At 41.8% G+C, this 22,910-nt stretch overlaps 2 protein-coding genes across 3 annotated transcripts; both read left to right on the forward strand.

Moving 5' to 3' along the window:
- Positions 1–123: 123 nt before the first annotated feature.
- On the forward strand, positions 124–5,932 carry kctd2 (potassium channel tetramerization domain containing 2). Its single transcript, XM_069704484.1, has 6 exons — positions 124–850; positions 1,553–1,661; positions 1,750–1,841; positions 2,054–2,149; positions 2,442–2,567; positions 2,888–5,932. Exons 1-6 carry the CDS (start codon positions 482–484, stop codon positions 2,915–2,917), a joined length of 822 nt encoding a protein of 273 aa, XP_069560585.1. The 5' UTR covers positions 124–481; the 3' UTR covers positions 2,918–5,932.
- Positions 5,933–9,382: 3,450 nt separating this feature from the next.
- slc16a5a (solute carrier family 16 member 5a) lies at positions 9,383–21,504 on the forward strand. 2 transcript variants are annotated; one of them, XM_069704487.1, is made up of 5 exons: positions 9,383–9,482; positions 11,855–12,306; positions 15,513–15,656; positions 16,555–17,382; positions 19,383–21,504. In XM_069704487.1, the coding sequence occupies exons 2-5, from the start codon at positions 11,964–11,966 to the stop codon at positions 19,652–19,654; spliced, it is 1,587 nt and encodes a 528-aa protein (XP_069560588.1). In that variant the 5' UTR covers positions 9,383–9,482; positions 11,855–11,963; the 3' UTR covers positions 19,655–21,504. The 2 variants fall into 2 exon arrangements, with proteins under 2 accessions (XP_069560588.1, XP_069560589.1); XM_069704488.1 differs by lacking the exon at positions 9,383–9,482 and having other exon boundaries at positions 11,835–12,306.
- The last annotated feature ends 1,406 nt before the right edge of the window (positions 21,505–22,910 follow it).

Raw genomic sequence — 22,910 nt, forward strand, 5'->3', positions numbered from 1 at the left:
GGAAATCATTTAACTAATAGACATTGTGTTAGATTTTCAATCATTAGTTTTTCCATAATTTGGCTACTGGATTTGCTTTTATTTTGAAAAACGATGACATAGCGGAAGTAAACAGTAATCACGTTACAACCCGGAAGAATTGCCTTTTTTTTTCTCTCTGATTAACGTTTGAATAGACAAGAATGAGCCATTTATCGTGTGGGGAGACGATTAAACGCGATGCTGCGGACACCGTAGAGCCTCGGAGAGTCCTATCCGTGTCTTAGTGTTTGCTGCCGGAGGTGGAGGCGGTCGAGTGTGAGCAGCAACGCCCTGATGCCCGCCGCCCCGTCGGAGGAAAAGATCGTCGCTCTGTTTACAAGTCGGCTCCGAGGAACTGGTTCCCCGCAGTGTGTCGTTAGTTAATCGAGCGGCCGGTGTGTGGTTTTATTTTTTATATATACATTTTTTTTATTTATTTTTTTAAAGACCGAGAGAGAACATGGCTGAACTGCATGTTGTGGAACCGAACGGTACCGGCACCATAGAGCAGACCGAGCACCGCGACATCCGGGGCTCGGTGCGCTTGGCGTCGCCCACTCTCATGGTTCCGCCGCGGAGCAGCCAGCTCAGTCCCGGCGGGGTGTCGAGCGGCAGCGGCGGCGGCGGCGGCGGCAGGTCGGTGTTCGGGTTCCCGGCGAAGAGCAACCCGAGCTCCCCGTCCGAACCGGCGGACAAGCCGGGCTCCCGCTGGGTCCGGCTCAACGTCGGCGGGACCTACTTCATCACGACCAAGCAGACGTTATGCAGGGACCCCAAATCTTTCCTGTTCCGACTGTGCCAAGAAGACCCGGACCTGGACTCTGACAAGGTCTTAAATATTCTGACAGGAAAAACAACACGTCATTTAAAAATATTATATTTCTCTCCCTACTTGAACTGTCGTGAAGTAAAAACATTTGAAATGATCCTAACAGGATAAATTTGTAGAGATATTGTCCCGGTGATGATATGATTTCAGGTGTTACTCCAGTTAAGCCTATGTGGTTGAAGTCATAATATTTCCCTGGTTAATTTTGATATTGATGTATATAAATGCTCCTAAATAACTTTTTTTTTTTTTTTAAATTATTAGTTCATCTCATTATCAAAATATGCAAATTCTTAATTTATCAAAAAAATGTCAGACTGCCAGAGATTTTCTTAATAAATCCATTTGACCATTTGTTAGTAAAATGTCAGAGAACAGTGAGAAACGAGCACCAGAGTGACATAATCATATTGTTTTGGTCAATTTACTCAAAATCTTCAGGTTTGAGAAGCTGGAAGCAGCGAACGTTTACGTTTTGTGCACATACGAACATAATGTGATAACATCCTTTTTGTGGTGTTTTAAAGTTGCTCAGTTACAAAAATTTGTCCTCCAAATGAGCTCAAACGCGTTATCTATTATCAGTATCTGAGTTTTTAAGGTTATAAAATAAAATGTCTGCTTTCTATAACCTGACATGACTCCTCAGTTTTTCCAGTTTCCGCCGTCACGTTAAAGATGCCGACTGTTGTGTTCTCGCAGGACGAGACAGGAGCCTACCTGATCGACAGGGACCCCACTTACTTCGGCCCCATCCTCAACTACCTTCGACACGGGAAGCTGATCATGGACAAGAACCTGGCTGAGGAAGGTAAAAAAAAAAAAAAATCAGCTAATCATCATCAATAATCATCATCAGCTGTGTGTGTGATGTGTAATTTCTGTTGTTGCGTTTCAAGGTGTTCTGGAGGAGGCGGAGTTCTACAACATCGCGTCTCTGGTGCGGCTGGTGAAAGAGAATATACGGGACAACGAGAACCGGACGTCTCAGGTACGTACGACACCGACGGGAGCAGGTCGGCGTGCCGGGGACAGAAATGTGTCCAGCTCAGATTTGTGATTTTGTTCAAAACAAGCTGCGTGTTTGCGTGCAGATAATTGGTGTTGTTTTAGTAATCTCCTGTGTGTGTGTGTGTGTGTGTGTGTGTGTGTGTGTGTGTGTGTGTGTGTGTGTGTGTGTGTGTGTGTGTGTGTGTCCCTCAGGGCCCTGTGAAGCATGTGTATCGAGTACTACAGTGCCAAGAGGAGGAACTCACACAGATGGTCTCCACCATGTCGGACGGTTGGAAGTTTGAGCAGGTGCAGAAACATTTTTAGTTGTTGTTGTTGTTGTTGTTGTTTTTTTTAAGTTCTTTTTCAAAGTTGCTGAAATGTGCGACAGGAAATTTCAATACTAAACCAGAAAAACGGCGGTTCAAACGTTTTTTGCTGAATGTGTCTGTAGTGCGAGATCTTCTGGTGTACGAGGTGCGAACAAAGAAGTTCAGAGATTGATCCATTTGCGAGTGAATTTAGTAAATAGAGATATACATACTATATATAGTAGTATATATATATATATATATACTATATACTGTGTGTTCCCGCTCAGCTCATCAGCATCGGCTCTTCGTACAACTACGGCAACGAGGACCAGGCCGAGTTTCTATGCGTCGTCTCCCGGGAGCTCAACAACTCCACTAACGGCATCGTCATCGAGCCCACCGAGAAGGCCAAGGTGAGCCAGCAGATTCCACATCACAGAGGCACCACGTCCTCCTGTTTGAGTCACGTTTGCTCAAAAGTACTACGTCCAACAGTTTTAATACAGAAAAAAAACACGTCATATTTATTAGCCGATTTTTATGTTCTCCGGTGTCAACGTGTGTTTGTTCTGCTGCAGAAATGTGAATCTCTTTAGGTTTTTAGAAAGTTTTTATCAACCCTGCAGAAAAGAAGTGTAGAAAAGTGTCTCGGTCCATTTTAAGCTTTTAATAAGATCTTGAAAAGTCTGAACAAACATCGTTGAACGGACTGATTCTCCCTTTCTGCCTTTAGATTCTTCAAGAGCGAGGCTCGCGGATGTGAGGGTCCTGAGCTGAAAACAACAACAACAAACAACAACAACATGAACATTTTCTCCAGTTTTCATCAACCTGCCCTCCACCTTCATCCTCCTCCTCCTCCTCCTCTTCTGGTGTGCCTTTCCACAGCGGGGGCTCCCCGACGCCTCCCTCTCTCTCAGAGCTGCATCACGACCCCCGACTTGTCTTCTCCTTGTTTTTTTGTTGTTGTTTTTTTTCCTCCTCTGGTTTTAAAAGAGACGACAAGTTGAGCGTTTTTTTTTTCCCCCTCATTGCAGCTCTTTGATGGTCAGTGTCACAGCGGTCGTGGCCTCTTTGCTGTTTGTCAGCGGACGGATGCGCCGGCGAAGAGTTGCGTTTAAATCCTCGTCTCCGTTTCGGTCTCCCATCGCCGTCATCGAGACGGGATGCTTTTCCTCCGTGTTAAATTGTGGATTCAGCAGAAAAACAAATCCTCCTCAGGACTCTCAAAGGACAAAAAGGAATGAAAACGACTCCGCTGACCGAGCCTCCACCCCCCTCTCTCTCTCTCGCTCGCTCTCTCTCCGCCCGGACGTGTGGACGGAGCGAGCGTCGACACCCTCCCGGCGCCATGCGGGGGTCCGATCGCTCCGTCCGAGTCCGGCCCGGAGCAGCATCTCCTCCCGTCAACCACCGACATCCCACTTCCTGTTTCCTGTTTTCTGGCTCGATTTGATTCTGTGAGACATTTTTCACGCGAAAGGAAAACAAATGACTCCAGGAAAAAAACACAAAAAACAAACAACAACAACAACAAAAAAAGACAGAACTACACTCGTGTAGAGTTTGTCACGGCATGTGAGGAATCTATATAAATCTATATAGGCTACATGATGAAAACTATATGAAAAATTTGAATGCAAATGGTGTAATTATTGATTTCTGTATCATAGTTGTCATATATTTACATAATCTGGTGGGTGAGTCTATTTAAATGACAGAGAAAAAAAAAATATCAGTTTTCATAACCAGTTTTTTTCCACCCGGTAAGACGGGTGTGAGTTTGGTGTCTGCAGTGCCTCTCTGCTTTCTGTCCATGACTGAAATATCACCAGTTTTTTCAGCTGCACGTTTTCTGTGGTATTCCTTGGAGAAAAAAAAACAACAACGAAAAAAACAACAACAACAACAGATCTTGTTAATAAGTTTTCTCTTTAAATATCCTACTTTGATCTATTGCATATCTTAAAATTGTAATTTGGGATAAGGAAAACTACTGTCATGGCCATTTGTTTGGACAGGCGTGGCGTTTCGTGGGCTGGCCTGGCCTGGCCTGGCCTGGCCTGGCCTGGCCTGGCATGGTGTGGCGGGGGTTGGACCGTGGCCAGTCTGTAATGCTGCCTCAAAAACCCTGAAGCCCCCTCCTCTCCCACCGGCCTTCGTGCTCTTCTCACACCGGTTTTCCGCTCCACTCTGCAGCTGCCTCTTTTTTTTTTTTCTGCCACTCCTCACTTTAACGCCCTGAAACGACTTGTGTTTGTCTCTTTACGTTCTTGCAGCACTTGTAGCAACCGCGGCGCAAAGCTGAACTGTTCACTGCTCACTGCTTTAAAAGCCCCCCGAGACACCTGGGCCTGCATCACCTGAGATTTAACACGCTGGAAGTGAAACTGCCAGACGGGGAAGTGTCTTCGGTTTCTCTGAGCTCCAGAGGGAAGAAGTGTTTATTTCAGATGTTGATGTGACGTTTTTTATTTTTTATTTCTGTGCCAGCAAAGTATGTGTCTCTTGAAATGTGCTGTACATTAAGTTGCACGGTGATCGGGCTGTTTTTAACAAATGCAACAAAACAGAAATATATTATTAAGAAAGGTCGCTCGGTTCCAGATTATTTTAAATTTTGCATGCATCTCAGATTTGATAAAAACAGACTATATCAGCATTAATATGTACAAATGTGTGCAAGATCATTTAAGACGGAACCTAAATCAATGATTTGTCAACTAACAAAAAATGAATCCACAACTATTTTACTATGAAGTAATTTATCAAGCAGAAATGACAAATCTTATTTAATAATTTCTGCTGCTTTTGTTTTGTTTTATTTTAACTTGAATATCTTTTGGTTTGGGACTGTTGGTCAGACAAAACAAGACATTTCAGATGTCATCTTGGAATTTTTACTATTTTCAGACACTTTTATGGAGCCCACAAAGTGTAAAAAGAGTTCATTCAACTGGTCAAACTTAGATAAATATTGACTTTTATAAGAAAAAAAGCCACTTGGACACTTTAAACTCCAGCTCCTTTGTTTTTTTTGTTATTTCCTTTATGTTGGCTAGGCCTGCTTCAAACAATTCTTTTTGTTTGTTTTAAACTAAATAAGTCACTTTTTAGTCCATTAAATGTAAGACAATAGAAGAAAAAAAAAACGTGTCTTCAAATAGAGTGCAGTCCAAATCCCAAAGATGTTCAATTACAAAATGAACAAAACAGTGAAGCAGCAAATTCTTAAATCAAAAACATATTTTTGTTTTGTGCCATTTCTGCCTGTTTAATAACTCAAAATTCATAATTATGACACTGCGACCGTCGTGCTGTTCCTGGTGTGAATGCAGCCTCGTCATGTGAGCAACTCGATGCAAAGTTTTGAACCATATTCACACATATCAGATGGTAGAATTTGAACATTTCATTCACTGTTTAATCAGAAAGCTTAACGAGCCTCCTGGTGAGATCAGCGACGCCTATCACTGGCATTGATAACCTTGATAACCCATCCTGTGTATAAAGAACATATTTGATGCAGTTATGTTAAACCAAGCATGAACAAAAACAGTTTTAATGGGGGGGAAGAAAAAAAAAAGGTATTTTTTGCTGTTGTCAGGCCTCCGAGCTTCGATGTGACTACTGTGTTTGGTTTTTTTTCCTCTCTCTTGTGTGTAATTGTGCTGTTTTTTTTATTTTTTATTCTACTAGTCAGTCGTGAGCCAACGCCTCAAAAACATCCCGTCGACGAGCACTTTTCTTTTCTCCTCTCGTTGTTCTCCCGTTTGCCTTTTTGTCCTTTCCCTTCGTCTGTGTCCGGTGTCGTGCCTTTTGACCCGTGTTGTGCACAGTTTTGTATATTCTCCCCCCATCTTATCATCGGGTGCCTCTCGCACCTTAAAAAGAAAAAAAGCCAGGAGACACCTGCCTGAGGTGTAATCTGTATCCTGTTCAGTGTTTCAGTAAGAGGCGAGCCAAACAAAACCATCACGTCCCTTTTGCATTATTTTTACTACACACGCTCACGAACAGCTGCTTTTCTTTGTGCCATTGATTTTTTTTTTTTTGAGCTGAAATCCACCAACGAGAATCCCTTTCAGTCCTGGAAATAAAATCAAAAGAACGTGTCCGGACCGGTCGCTCGGCATCGTAGCGTTTACAGCGCCGCCAGATGTTTAGCAGCCGACGGCAGGAAGACCTCCCGAACGCAGGTTTCCCTCCTCTGCTCGTATCTTAGTAAAAACTCCAGCAGTGCACTTGTTGATCGTAAAAACAACGATCGGACGACAGACTCGCTCGTTGCTCGGCAGCTTATTTCCCTCTGAGTTGCACGCTGAAGCGAACTTATAACGATTCCCCGTTTTTAGATGTTCGTAATCAATGTTTAAAAGCACTTAAATGTTCCCATGACCTTTTTTTTTTTTTTTTTTTTTGTGGTCCCAGTTTGATCTCAGCTTGGTCGCAAAGTTCATCGGTTCCCAACTTAAGAGAAAGCGAAAAGGAACAAATTCTTCTTTTTTGGGGGGATTTTCCTTCAATCGTGGATTTTTATCAAATCGGTCGCGCTAGCAGCGAGAAATATCTCAACTCCTGCACCAATATATGTATTCATGGTTCCCAGAGGATGAACCCCAATGATTTCGCCGATCACCATCACAAATGACTTGATTGTGTTTTTTTTTTTAAATTTTTTACTAATGAGCAAATGTTATCGAGCTGAACAGACGTGACGAGAAACACGCGTGTGCTGCTCGTCGTTAGCATGTTGGCTTCGTTTTGAGCGGTAGCGTGTTGATGTTAGCATCGATGACGTCTACCCGCACCTTTAGTTTGTGCTTCTAAATAAATGTTCGCTGAATTAAATTGAGATAGTTAACAAGTAAAGTTCAAACTGTCTAAGTTTAAACTTGATAGCGAGCTAATGTTAGCATTTAGTTTTACTTCTTGAGAAATTAAATCAATTATTAAATAAGAGAAGGGGAAAGTTACAAACAGTAAATGTATGGTTAGCTATATGTTTGAAGAATTCCCCCGTTGGGAACCCGCTGACCTCGATGAACTTTTAACATGTGATTATCTGAATATTTGACTCAAGACACTTTTTTTTATTTTTTTTTATTATTATTATTATTATTTTTTTTAAATAACAACTTTTGAGGATTTTTTTTTTAAATGTTGTTTTACTTTCACCAGCACTAGTTAGTTACTCCAGATAATGTGCAATGTTAACAAATCTGCAAAAAAACAAAATCTAAATATATATCTCTGTCGTTCGGGCACGTGACGAAAAAAAGACCCATGAGAGCATGCATTGTTCTAGAGATTACGATGTCGTGCAGTGGATTGTGTCTGACCTCTGTGTTAGTGCAAAGTGTATGTGATGCATGGTGGGGGGGGGGGGGGAGCAGAGGGACGGCATGGCTCCGTGGTTCGTAGGTGTAGAGTTCTCATGCGGAACAGCTGGTCTCCAACCAGACTATCCTCGACTCACACGTTCTTTGTTTTTCTTTGTTGTTGTTGTTTTGTTTTTTTGTGTGTCTTTGTCGCGTCGGTTTAACTTTTTCCGGTAGATAAAGAAGAGCTAGCTCAACAGATCGCAGACCCTTCCACGCCCCCCCCCCCCCTCTCCAATCTTTGGTTTTATATACGCGACCCCGCAGGTCAATGCGCTAAAGAACTTTTTTTTTTTTTAATTCATGCATCATTTAAGCCAGTTAATCTGTAAAACACCTGCATGCGTTTGTGGACATGCACACTTGTACGCTCATTTAGACGTATTGGATTTATTTTTTTCACCTATTAACTTTGTGTTCATTTATCAACAGTATTGATGTCAAATGTGAATATTGTCAACGGAGACTGGAGAAATGTTTGGAAGCTGACAAAAAACATTTTGTCTTGATTTGTTTGTTTCACTTTTATTTATTTTATATTTTTTGAATTTTGTCTACCAATGTTGTTTCTTTACATGTAACGATTTTAACAAAAACCCAGTCTGGTTTTTAATCATAAAATGTGTCTGTGTTTTAAACTGTGGCTCACAGATTTGTTGACTCTGTTTCAGGAATTTTATCAGTTCATTTATGCCAATATTTATTTTTTTGGTGCATTTGATGGCAAATTATTTTATTTATGGACTCATTTATTTATATGTCCATTCTCCATATATGTGCTTTTTTTGATGTGAGAAAAACTCGCATGATAAAGGCACATGAGGGTTAGTTTTTTTAATACATGTTTAAAAAAAATCCCATATTTCTACCACGTATTGGCTTCACTGTAATCCCTGAATTATAATATCTCAATATTTATAATGAAAACTTACAAATCACTTGTACTTTGTTTAGCGTGAGTCAACTCCACTGATAAAACAGCAGCATAACAAATCTAAACAAATCAATAATGGAAACATTCATGATTTGTAAGTGTGGAACAAATCAATGTGTTGAGAGTCATGTGATCAATTTAATTCACAGGGTAAACAGAAAAATGATCATCATAAACAGATCAATAAAATGAGGTCAAAGAAGGTGTTATTCAGAAAGAAGAAGAACATCACTATATATTGTTTTATCTCTTTAACACCCTGTATAATGAGTCAAGCATTTCTCAGCAGGTCGAGAGACACAATATATATCTTAGGGGTAGTGCAGAGATGATCTGTAATTATTTCTGACTTGCAAGTTAATTTTTGCTTCTTTTTTTTTGTAAAATATTGTATATTTTTACGCCTCAAATAGTTTTTATATTAACGGACGGACGGGTAAAGGGTCACCCAGCCATTTCACCGCCATTTCACCCTGAAGAAGTTCAATTTCACAGTGAACAAGGAGTTTATTTAAAAAAAAAAAAAAAAAAAAGTTTTCGCTGTAAAATAAAGAAATGGAAAGTGTTAAGATGTAACAGAAGCTGTCAGATAGACGTAGGGGTGTACAAATTAAAATGTTTTGTGTAATTAATCATAAAAAGAAAAGGAAACTACTTATGTGAGGAACCTTGAAGTCCGGTAAAAGAGTAAGTATTGCTTGCAGACTGTCCTGCTGTCACATGACCAGCCCCCCCCCTCTCTCTCTCACATCCTCCCCCCTTTATTTACATGGTGCACTGTGTCCCACCCAAACGCCTCATTATGCAGAGAGTCTCCATGCGGTGTGAGCAGGGCCCAGTCCCAGCGCTGCCCCGCCCACCCCGCCCACCAGTCTCCGCCCCCCGCCAGACCGCTGGCGCTGTGTAACGAGGAGACCCGTGGATGTCCGCTGCTGTTCCCGTAATCATCGAGGATCTCCCGCTCCTGTCGGGAGTCGAGCAGGGCTGGACGGCCACGATCAGGATATAAAAAGGCGAGTGTTACCTCATCTATATATATATATATATCTATATATATATATATAGATGTGTTTGGGTACGTTTACGCACGTCAAGGAAGAGTCTGGGGGTTACATCGCTTCCTGTTTGCAGTGAACGGCTGAGTCAGTGATGGGCAGGATATGTATCTGTGACGAGGGAATCAGACTGATGGAAAACAAGAGATATTAAAGGAAATTCATTCTGCTTTTCAACTTTTATTGTCGGCAATGACAAAAGCCAGTTAGATCTGATGGGGTCTGCGCTGTGCATCCGTCTTCTCAGCCGTAAACAAGCTGAAATATTAACAAGCTGCCACGTGGGTGCAAAAAACCCTCGTGGTAATGCAGCTGAAAATGTGGATAGAGTAAATATATATTTTAAAATTAAAAAACAACAACCCTGAATACACCAGCGTGTGGTGATAGTTCCGCTGCGGTCCCATCCCTACATGGGTTGTCCCGGGAGTGTGGGGTGATAAAAGCATCATTTTTATTTATCAGGGGAGAAAAATAAATCAAATATTCTCTCCAGACATCCCTCCAGAAAACATTGAGAGCTTCTGCAGAGTGCAGGTGAAAGAGGGAAGCAGGATGTGCACATCGGCTCAGACTGCTAAGACATGCAGAGGCCTCAATTTCCTCCCGCTGATCCAGTCAGAGCAGGAATATATTCACTTCATGACAAAAGTAGGTGGACGTCCCCTGACCTGAAGCTGTGGTGCACTTTGACTCTGCAGGACTGTTTTCTCACGCATTCATTTAATCTGAGAAAGAAAAACAAAGTGATACCAACAACTTTTTCTTTAGATGTCAAAAAATATTTATGCATCTTCCGGCTCTTTTTGTAAAGCACAAGCAAAACATGGATATTTTATGGAAAACTCCAGTAGTGGAAGCAAAAGTACTAATACGACTCCAATACAAGTTGAAATCCTGCTAAAGCAAAATGTACTTAAGGTAACAAAAGTATAAGTACATACTGATGTAAATACTTCCTGTCAGAGTTGTATTATGTAATATAATGCTTTTGGAATAATATTACTGTTAAACTAATGTTAATTTACCTGTTGTAGTTATTTAAGGTTGTGCTTCATTTAACTACTTTATGTACTGTTCTTTTTACAACCACAGTAATGCATCATTTTATATAAGATCATCAGATATTTGTATCATTTCTCTTCTGTAAGAAACACGATTCTCTAAAAAGTCAATAAGTTGAGAAAAACGATGTATTTTTCCAGGGAGTTCAGGTTTATTTACTTAAAAAGTCAATTTTTCTCAACCTTGATGAGGGACATTTCATTCTTCAGTTTATCAGAAAAGTTCAACTTATACTATAATAATAATAAACTTTATTTGTAAAGCACCTTTTATACAAGAAATGCAGCTCAAAAAAACATGTTAAAATGTGATTTAAAAATAAAATGCGTAAAAACAGATCAAATTAAACACAAGACAACATTTTGATTAAATAAAAAAAGAGGTCAAATATAATAGAATAAAGCAAAATGCATTTTAAAGGCACAGTAGTGGAAGAGAGCTTCAGGTGCAGCTGGTTTCAGTCTAAAGTAAACAGATATGTTTTAAACTTTCTTTTAAAGGTATTTACTGACCTATAGTTTCCCTGACGTAGTGTTTCACAGCTTTGGAGAGGAATCGAAAAGCTGCATCATCGATTCTCTTCTGACGATTGTAATGCTTCTGTTTTCTGAGGACCGAATGTGTCATTCAGTGTTGGGCAATTTCTATTCAAAGGTAATAATTTTGCAAGCCGGCTTTTGTCTTTGCATGATGAATTATCTCCATTAAAGCTCTGAAACTATTTAAAAACAAATGCACCCTACGGTAACCGTGGCGAGCTGTAACGTTCAGGTGTCCACGAGAGCTGCAGGAATATTATCTGCTCAGTAGTTGGTACATCTGCAAATGGTATCAAGTGTCTTTGGGGAAAAATGCTGCTGGAACATTTTGCACAGACGACTATTCATTCAAGATGTTTTCACAAGTTCATGTTCGTCTCATGCCGGCCAGATTTCCTCTGCATCCACACCGGCATGTTTGTCCAGGAACTCATCAGAGTCTTTTAAAGGACGCAAGGTCATTCTCTGATTTGAAATGCTGATAAAGTCACGGTCTTACACAGGAAATGTGTACTGCTTGTGGTCGTCTCCCAGGAGCTTTTAATTCTGCTGAGAAATCTTGTGGTGATTTCTTTCAGTCAGGGATTAATCCTTTGGGACCATTAAAGTCAGTTAAGATATTTCAGTTGGGACATGAGAGACCGACACGACCCCCTTTTTTGAAAATCAGCTCCCCTCCAGCCGCTCTGCATGAACCTGAGAAGTTGTTTGCTTTTGTGACTGCAGGTCTCCTTAAAGGTCGCGTCAGTCACAGTCCCAGTGACATGGACAGCAGAAGCAACTACGCACCCTACAGAGCTGACACGGGAGCCTCGCCTGAACCGCCGAGCAGAAAATGACTCAGAGAAATGGAATCGGGGGGACGAGCGATCCCTGCCTCCAGCGGGCCAACGGCATGCAACAGGAGACGGTTGAGGAGGCCGGCGACTGTGATTTGGCGGAGAGGGGGCATGGCGGAGGGCAAGGAGACCCCGCGGGTGTGACGGGAGCCGTCGAGGCTCCAGATGGCGGATGGGGCTGGGTGGTGCTGGTCGCCACCATCTTGGTCCTGGCCCTGACCCTGGCGTTCCCCTCCTGCGTGGGGATCTTCTACACCGACCTGCAGAACGAGTTCTACGCCTCCAACAGCGAGACATCCTGGGTGCCGTCCATCATGACGTCGGTGCTCCACGCGGGAGGTAAAAGCGGGCAGAAATAAATGGGTCCAAAGTTACCTTTTTAGTCAAAGCTTTAATTCATTTTGCCCACTCAGGACATCTTAATCTTAAACCTTCATTTATTTATTTTATTTTTTTTACTTTACTCACTTATAAACCATGGTAGATTTTTTTTTGGAGTTAGATTATTATTGCTTCAGTTGTTATCACCTCTTACAATACCATAAATCTAACATTTAAGTTGCTCTTTGATGCCCCGAGCCTCAATTTTTAAAGTTTTTTTTTCTTTAATTCGTACCTGCTGTTATTGTCCGGCACAGAACAGATATGAAACCTGAGAGAGAGAATGTGTTTCTGTGTTGATGTTGACTTAGAGAAGATTATTCCGTGAGAAACTGCCGCCCTTTTACTTCCCACAAACCACACAGATTGATTCAAGTTTAAATAATAATAATAATCCAGACTTTAAAATGATACTGTGAGTTGTAAATGAGGAAATCACACATTCATTCCTTTGCAGTTTTTCTGCTGCAGCCTTCCTTAGATTGATATGACCGACGTTACTTCATTAGGTTTCTGCAGAACAGACTTTATGCTGGGATGAATGTAAGGCCACAGTGACCTTTGACCTTTGACTATAAAAAAAACCAAAAAACAATCGGCCTGTTATGTCCAAGCGAACGTTTTGTGCCAAATTTGGAGACATTGACTCAAAGCCCTCCCTGAGTTACTGCATCACAACAGTGGGATAACACAAAGTCACTGTGACCTTCACCTTCAACCCCCAAATCTAACTAGTTTATCCTTTACCCCCTTCTCTCCTTTCCCAGTAAATATTTGAACTACCCTGAAGTTGTTTTTGAGATACGACAACATAAATCCTCAGTTCTGCAGCTGACGCATTAAAAAGCAGAAAATTAGTTTTGTTCTGTTGGTGCGTTTATGATTGATTTGGAATTTCGTTTCCTGTTTTTCTCGGTTCACCGTAAAATAAAGTTCTGGATAAACATTAGTCACTTAATGAAGCGATGATACAGAGTGATGCTGGTCGGTAACGCTGCATTGTTTCCTCTGAATCCCTTATTGTGTAGAAAACTGGGTTCGATTTCATGATGATTTTACGGGGTCATTTCTTCAAGTTATTTTTCGCCTTCATAGACTTTCCAGTGAAATGTCAGAGTCTGCTGATCGCTGCACGAAGAAACACTTCATTGATTGTTATCTTCAGTGCACAAGCTTTTATGTAACCCTCATAAACCCACATAAAACAGGGCGGGAAATTATGTTGATACAAGAGTGTGGGGTAAATACAGAGGATCAATCGGTGACACATTAACTAACCTGACAGTTATTAATTTAGGGTATATCATCACACATTCTTTTTGCATAGCAGAAGTCACGATGAGAAGATTTTTAATTTTGCCACATGTCGGCACAGTTCAAGTGTTTTGTTAGTTTCTTCTTAAAATCTGTTAAAAATAGAGTTGAGTTTGGTGGGAAAAGTTGCACAGGATATCGAACCTTCAGAAGGAGAGTTTCTAAATTACAAGTGTTAAAAACAGGTTTTTTTTAGATGAATATTGTGGCGGTTGGACAGGAATAAATAATACAAGTAATACTAGACTTTGAACTGTCTGTATTTAAATACAACATTGGTGTTTACCGAAGACTTCAGCGATAATTACCATAAAAAAAAGAAGCAATAAACCTTATGAATATTTATACGAATGTCCTCAAGTTCTTGAGATTTATTTATTAAAACTATAAGAAGAAGAAGTTTTCCATTTCCATACATTATAAAGTGCAATTTGTCTGCGGTTGGTGTTCAGTTATCACCCTTTTTTTTTTTTTTTTTTTTTAATATATCAAAACCTGCAGCCGCACCAAAACAAATAGCTGGTGGCTCATAAATGAAATGAAATTCTTCTTCTCCTTTTATCTTCCGCTCCTGAAAACGACGCTCAGCCATTTCCCCCTTTTTCCTGATGTTGGAGGGTTTTGTGACGACAGCTGATGTACCTGAGGCATTTCAAAGCAGAACCAGTGTGTATCAGACAGTTATGGGTTTGGTTGGGTTTGGTTTATCCTTTAATTCTGCCGTATTCTGAACAGACTGGAGGTTTGAAAGTTACTGTGGATTTTGCACACAGTTCTCATGGATTTTGGAGAACAGGAATGCTTTGATCTCAAGAAATGATCCTTAGCTGAAAGAAATGTGACAAGAATCACAGCTTTATCTTCATTAAGCCGCATAAAGCAGCCTTCTCCCTGCCAGTTTTGTGAGTTGAAGAATTTATTCAGCAGCAAATAAAGCTTTTAAGAAAAGAATAGAAGTGACCTACAGCATGTACATAAAGATTTGGATTAATTGTATTGTTCCCAAACTGTGTAAAATGCTTTGAAGTTCAAACACCGAGTCCTGGTACAGACCTGCTCTCAAAATCCGCCCTCTGTGATTAAAGTCCACAGCTCAAAGCACGTCTGTTCACACCGGGCGTTAATGTGCGCCTCGAGTGACCACTTGTGATCGTATCTCGCTGCCCTGCTGTATGTGCAAATGAACATACAAATTTACATAGCGTAAATAAACAAGTAAATAAAAACATGAACACATACAGAAACATGAGCAGAGAGGAGTCTAAGCAACAGGCATCTAAGAAAAAGAGACATCTTTGCTCACTGGAAATGCTCCATCTGTTAGAAATTGATTAGATTTATTACTCGAGTTTGTAATTCGCAACCTGAACCGTCAGGCCCGACCCGATTGGATTGTTTCAGGCTGAGATTATAGCAACTTTTTGGAAAGTTAAAAGGGTCGAGCTCTGCGCTGCGGTGGTTATTTAATGAGGACCAATTACTTTCAAAATGTCACATTGGAGATGAAAACATTTGTTATACACTTGAAAGAAAGTACATTTTCATGCTGACGTAGCGAAATCTCACTGAACTGACATTTTACTGTTTATGTGTCAACAAACTACTGTACGTCAGACAAAACGCAGAGTGCACGAATCCAGAAAGCAAGTGAGAGAGCAAACATATTTTCAGCCGTGCTTTCAGTGCTTAAAAAGGTTGTTCGGCCGCTACAGATTACAGCTTCAAGTGATTTTAAAAGTGCTGCAGGATTAAGAAAAAAAAAAAAACGACCTCGCCTCCGCTGTGTAAACCTTTTTGCCCACTTCTGCTCTGGTATGCATTAAACTAAGAGTATTAAATTTGATCCACAGGTCCCTTTTGTAGCATGTTGGTGGAGAGACTCGGCTGCCGGGCGACAGTCATGTTGGGCGGAGTCCTGAGCGGGCTGGGAATGGCTGCCAGCTCGTTCACCCGCACCATCGGCGAGCTTTACGTCACCGCCGGGGTCATCACAGGTCAGCAAACACGCCACTGATTTGTTGTTCCAGCGTGACCCTAATGACCGTGGTTACACGCTACGGTTACCTGCCTGCCAAACACCACAGACATAAGTTTGCTGGTGAAGAAAGTGGAGTGTGTCGCAGCTATAAAGAGACAGATATGTTTCTCAGGAGTTGGTGGAGACCAAAACCCGAGATTTTTGCACCACTAAATGCAAAGTTATGTCTTAACAAATGACTCAGTGATGCTTAAAATTTGAAATAATACAAATAAATCCCATTTTGAAGAATAATTCCACTTTATGACAACTTGGTTTGAATTTTCATTGTTCTGGCTGTTGTTTTCTGACACAACTGAAATCTCTAGTGCTGTTAATAATTCTATATAATTTTTCCAAAAAGGGGCGTTTCCACACCGTTAAAGTTCGGACCGAAGTCTGAACCACGGTTCATGTTTTCGTTCCGCTCTGAACTGTTGATCCAGACCACCTCTTTTGGTCGAACCAGATTCTGGTCCTTTGGTCTAAACCGTGGTCCAAAGCACTTTTCACTCCGGATATTTTGGTTCGGATCAAACTCAAAACCAAACATAGTTTTGGAAAGCACCCTGTGATTGGCTAACTTTCAGGTTTGTTTACATCCTCTGTAATAAAACTGCTTTGGTTTTGTTGACAGAATCAGTAATGCCTCCTTGTTTAGCAATTAACCTGGCAACTCTAATCTTATTATTTTAGACAACTATCAGCCAGAGCGTTTGAAAATAAGCCCCCCCCAAAAAAATAACTTTGAAGTGGAGTCTTGTTCAGAATACTTCACATGGAAAAGATTAGATCAAACATCATCTTCTCCATGTAATCCTTATCTCTGTGCCGTCTCAGATGAAGAAACCGACAGTCTTCTTGCATCATTGCAGGACTCGGCTTCTGCTTCAGCTTCCAGCCGGCCGTGACCATCCTGGGTCACTACTTCATGCGTCGCCGTGCGTTCGCCAACGCCATGTCGTCCACGGGCACGGCGCTGGGACTGTGCACGCTGCCCTTCCTGGGAAACTACCTCCACACGGAGTTCGGCTGGAGGGGGAGCTTTCTGGTTCTGGGGGCCTTGCTGCTCAACTGCTGCGTGTGCGGCGCCGTCATGAGGCCCCTCCAGCCCAACAAGCGCCGAGGCCCGCCGCTGATGAACCACGGACCGCCTCCGACGGACGGGGAGAAAACGGGGAGGTTGAGGACGATGAGGAACTGCCTGCTGACTTTCCTGAGCAAACACATGGCCTTCGATCAGTTCTGCAACAACCCGCGTTACTGCGCGTACGCCATCGGCATCACGTGGATGATGCTGGGGTTCGTGGTGCCCCTGGTGTACCTGGTTCCCTACGCCACGGCCAACGACATTGAGCAGAGCCGGGCGGCGCTGCTGCTCTCCATCCTGGGGATCGTCAACATCATCGTGCGGCCGCCGTTCGGCATCATCTTCAACATGCCCTGGTTCAAAGGTCGGCACATCTACGTGTTCGCCTCGGCCCTGCTGGTCAACGGGCTCAGCAACAGCATCTGCTGCTTCGGGCCCAGCTTCCCGGTGCTGCTCACCTACGTGGTGATCTACGGGCTCTCCATGTCCGTGGTGGGCTCCCTCATGTTTACCGTGCTCATGGATATCGTGGAGATGAGTCGCTTCCCCTCCGCCCTGGGCCTGCTCGCCATCATGGAGAGCGTCACGCTGCTCATCGGCCCTCCGCTGGCAGGTAACGTACTCGCACGCACGCACGGACAGCGAGGGGGGAAAAAGATTTAAAGCAAAGATATGGAGAAAACGTAGAAAACAGTCACACGATAATCCAATAAGATCCGGAGAGAATTTGCCTCAGCGGGCAGTTTTACAGCTTCAGGCCAGTTTTATTCGTGGAGAAGCTGGAATTTGTTCAGTGGGTAGAACACACAGTAAAAAAAAAAAAAAACAGATATACAATAAACTGATAGCACACCATACTAACAAGACATCATTTCTGTTCTTCACAAACACTTAAATAAATCCAGATTTTTGTTTTGAGGACTCTTAACGCTCTTCATGCTCAAAACTGACTTTGAATTTCTATGTTTTTATGGGACTTCAAGCTAAAGAGCTAAAAAACAGCGTAAAAGACACTCACATTTTTATCTCAAGGGATTTCCCTTCTTAAGGCACTTTCAAAACCCACAGCCCAAAAATATAGTCAATATCTTCTTAAGTTACAATCCTTTTAGTACCACATTTCCTGTTTGTGTTGCTAATCCTCCACAGCTGCTCAACACAAGCATTGAACGAAACCAAAGGAGGGAATTTGACACTAAAGAGAACTTTTATTGTTGAACTCACGAGTGCTGAAGCCTCATTTGAGGAGTGAAATGAAACAATTTAAAAAAAAAGTCAAGGATGCACACAGTTCAGTTTTCGGAGGAAACAAAAGGGAAGAAATACTTTTATTTTGGGCAAATTTAAAATGCATTTTTTTGCACTGAAACAAGACTCAGAAGAAGCACACGGTGGAAACCTCTAATCTTCTGCAGAAATGACCTTTTGTAGGTTCAGAAGTGAGTTGTAGTGAATCTCAATAACTTTGCATTTTCATCTTGGATTCATCAGAAATCGCGTCTCCAGATTATTAAAGCAAACACACAGAAAACTTCCATGGTCGACTTTGGTAACTTCACGAGTTACCATGGAAACAACAACCCTTCCCACCCTCGTCCCATCACTTTTTCGTGTCCGTTCTAGCGTGTGCAGCTTGTCGGTGTACGCGGTTGTGTTTTTCTGTACAAGATGTTTGTGTTTCCTGGAGTAGCTTCAGCAGCGTCGGTTCAGCCTCCTCCAACTTTCCCCTTTGTTATTGTAAACTATAATCAGGATGATACCGTGGACCAAAACACACGACGCCCATCCTGCCTGTCCTCTGGTGCACATGTTTCCACTTGCATGTTAAGTGAATGGCAGAGTTGCAGACGGGGATGGGAGGGGGGGGGGGGCGTCGCTGCAGGCTGCTGCTGTAAATAACAGCATGTTCTCAGTCCGTGTGGCCAAAGCGAACAAAAGGGAATAAGTCAGGGCTTCATAGGGGAGGAGAGGAGTCTTGCAGCGGCTCCGTCTCAAATAACATCGTGTGTTTCTGTGGCTGCTTCCACAGCCGAGCGGTGACGTAACCGCAGTGAGGACTCACAACAGACGCTCACGTTACTCATGCAGGACGTCTGACCTGGATTGCTACTGACAGTCACCAATGACATAAAGACGATTATCTAAGTTTGACTCTTGGAGGTCGGCTGCTCGTACTTACAGTAGAAGAGAAGTAGATGTAGTGCTTCATTTTACAGGAGGTTTGTTGATAAGAGCTTTTTTTGTTTTCAGAGGAGGAAACTATTTTTTTCTTCACATTTGTTGAACTGTGTGCTTGCCTGTAAACAAATGTCACACTTTTTGCATCTGACTTTTGTGCATTTACTCACTTCAGGGAAAAGTGCAGCAGTTGTCTGTTCATCTCTCAGATTTATGGTCTTATGAAGTTTTGTTTGGGTCTTGACGTCCATGTTTTCAGCCTCTTTTCTTTTGTAACAGGAAATAATGACCTGGAACTGTACCAATTAAACCTCTTTTCCATATTACATCATCCTTTCCAGGATACATTTGCATGAATATTTGCAAAAGAGGAAAATATTGGACCTATAAAAACATGTGCTGACATCATTGGTGTTTTTTTTTCTTTTCTTGCAGGAGTCCTGGTTGACCGAACAGGTCAGTACTTCCACGTCTTTTTTACCTGCAGTGCCGTCGTTGCCTCGTCCGCCGTGTTCCTCATGGTGTCCTTCTGCTGGCTGGATAAAAAGGAGAAGGCGGCGGCGTCGCAGCAGGGTCAACCCTCGGCGCCGCCCTCCGACCCCGCCAGGCTCGAGGTCGCCCCCGGCTGCCAGTACAGCAGCGTGCCCACGGAGGGCGACAGAGACAAGTCCTCGGCCAACGGGGCGGAGTTCATCACCAGCCTCTGAACCCGCTCGCACCGTGTCACCTTTTTAACACGCATCCACGCTACGCATCACGCAGTCTGGCAAACCATTCCTGAACGTTTGCAGAGGCCAGATGTTTGCAAAGTTTACTCTTCTGTGGTTGAAACGACAGCAACACCCTCCTGACATCTGGAGCGCCGGGAGAGCCAGAAAACAAACGCCACGAATGGTTTGCACTGTGTGATCATCTTACAAACCAAAATGAACAGATGTGTACTTACAACTAGGATGTGATTGTACTGTTTATTGTATAATGCTGCTGATCTTAATCTACGTGATCACACAATCTACTACATTATATCACTTTATCCCTCGTTTGAGACGTCACTTTGAATCACGGCTGAGATGTCGGCTGGAATTTTAAAGGTGCGTTTGTGATCCGACATCAAGCAAACTGAGCTGTAATACAAGTGGGAGGAGGAGGGAGTGCATCCCAGTGAGGCCTTAGTAATCAGGAGTTACATGAAGGATAAGGCTGTTTTTAATTTGTATTTGTCTTGTTGTAAACAAATCACAAAAAGGCCAAAATCAGCAGTGCGTTGCCACCTCCGCATTAACCCGACAGGAAGCACAATCTTTGGAAATCTTTGGCTTTTTTTTTAACCTAATTTGACAAGCAAGCATTTGATCTTCTTCGTTCCAGTGCAACTACAGATGAAAGTAGTTTACTTGCAGGAAGATTTTCCAACATGTCTAATTCATCATGGTGCCTACGAAAGATCTGATTGGTCCACATCGAGTCCCAGATACCAACCAGTGCAGCTGTGCTTAAATACCGCGCATGCAGCCTCAGTAATCCGAGTCAAACCTCATTTATTGTGGAAGTAGTGAGAGTGACATTAACCGGAGGCTGTGGCTCAGTCGGTAGAGTGGGTTGCACACTAATGAAGGTTGGTGGTTTGATCCCCAGCTCCTCCTGTCCACTTGCCTAAGTGTCCTTGAGCAAGACACTGAACCCTAAAATTGCTCCCGATGGTGTACCATCGGTGTGTTGTAAGTCGCTTTGGATAAAAGTGTCAGCTAAATGAAATGTAATGTAAACCGACGTGATGAAGGTCTTAATATTCCTGAAGATTAGATAACAATTATGATGTCTGTTGTTGCTCCGAAACACGCATGTAAAAACAGCCCATGCTGCTCGTGCTTGGAGGATTTAAAAGCTCTGTGCAGCATATCAACACACGTGTTTCACACACGTTAAATGTTAAAGCTTTATTTCAGTTTACGGCATGCTGGTGTTTTATTGCTGCGATGTAAACATGCCAGCGTTGCCGAGTGGAGTGCAGCCATAAACCGACTGACCTTTAGATATAAAAATAATAAATAAACAAAATGGGTCACTAATATGCACTTACATTTTTTTTAAAAGGCTTAGAGACCCAGTAGTTTTCATCAAATATGAATGAAACAGGAATTATGTTGTGTCTTTGTTGGGGACTATTTTAAATCACGGATGAATACACATTTAGTTCACTAAGTGACTTTCCGGCAGCAGAATGGAGTTCATTGGAGACACATCAGGGCTTTATACACACAATAGTTGCTAATCGGATTGATCGATTGATGGTTTTTGGTCTTTTTGTGAGATTTGTTGACTTTAAGAATAATATAGAAGAGCACCAGCCTTATCTTTTAAGTTAATTAAGTGTTACAGTAGACCTTTAATCTGACTGAACTATACGTATAGAAAAGGATCGCTCGTTGTTTGACACCTTTGGTATCTTTAAAGCAGGATCATTCAGCGTCCTGCACCACTGGCTGAAAATATCACTCTTTAAGAAGTATCGGATCACTGACGTGTTCACTGTCATGCGTAGAAGATGAATTATATGTGCTGTTTTTTTTCTTTAGCATGCTCGTCATTCCTGAATGGAACAGTGCCTTTTTTACATAGCTGGTGTATTTCTAGATGATGACTGCAGCATAATTTAACACCTTTTAGAGGAACACGGATGATTTCACATGGTACATTTCCTCAGAGGAACGTTTTAAGGGAACCGAGGAGGGCGCAGCTCTCACGCGAGCTAGGTTTTACGACACTGAAACTTGAGTTTTGCTTTCAGCTCCGATCAGAGATGATCACACCAGCAGCGCAGGTTCGAACAAAGATTTATATTACGTCACAAGTGACTGAAGATTCAAATACACTTTTCAGGTATGTCACATCCACCAGAGGATTTATTAGTACTTTTTAGAGGCTTGTCGTGCTTTGGGCCAAATTCTATCTTTATTATAAATTCTTTATTTATACATTTTTGATCGGGGAGGAATAAATGTTTAACTATCAACGTTGTCTTGTGTGAATTTTTTTGAGTGTTCCTGTGTTACCATCCGAGCGTAAAAGATCAACAACATTTACTCTTTCAAACTAATAATAAATAACTCCTTTTAGTGTTCACAACATGCACTCACGTGAAAGACTATAGGGACGTATTGATTTGAATTTTACGTAAAAACTCCAGAGCTGCATTAGCCTGGCAGTTACTGTTGTTTTATTTGTGGCGTTTAAACCGTTTCTGAATAGATTTTAGTCCAGATGTCCTGCAGCCAAACAGCTGTTTGCAATGGTACAATGAATCACTAAAAAATACCCGAAAGTTGTTCCCATTAGAAGGGAAAAGAATCTGATTTTACACCAATTAAAATGTTTGAAATTCTTACTTCTGCCTACTAAATAAAAAAATTAAGTAGCGGCCTTATAAGAGTCCACCACCCCATAACCAAATCAAATTTGATTCAGAATAACTGAATTGCAACACACTCTTTTACTCGTAGCAGCACCAGGCAGTCTCTTCGCGCCGCTTGACTACCTTCAAATAATGGCTGTGGGTCTTGGTGTCATAACGGATAACAGTCACAGAACATGAACCTCCACGGTGGAAAGGGTTATAAACATTTATATTGAATTCACTGGTTGTCAAGTTGTAGTTCATCACACTGCTCTTGTTTTTTCTGTGTTAATAATAATAATAATAATTAAAAAAAAAAAACAGGCAGTATTATTCCATCACAGGAGAACTATAAGGCTGCAATCTTATTAACATTATATATCAACATTATTTTATGTTTTTCAATTGAATAATATTTTTAGAAAATACTTAAAAAGTGAGGAGAGACTACAGTTCGAGTTTTTGCAATGTTTTATTGTTTTTCCTCAATTTTGAATAATGTATTCCTATAAAAGACACACGTTTCAAACTATTTCATGCCATTATTTTGAAGGACTACTTCCGGCGGA

The sequence above is a fragment of the Brachyistius frenatus genome, unplaced genomic scaffold (assembly GCF_029030835.1).
Source record: "Brachyistius frenatus isolate BFR_SWC_R1_liver_20210118 unplaced genomic scaffold, ASM2903083v1 Contig_51, whole genome shotgun sequence".
In the NCBI taxonomy this organism is placed as follows: domain Eukaryota; kingdom Metazoa; phylum Chordata; class Actinopteri; family Embiotocidae; genus Brachyistius; species Brachyistius frenatus.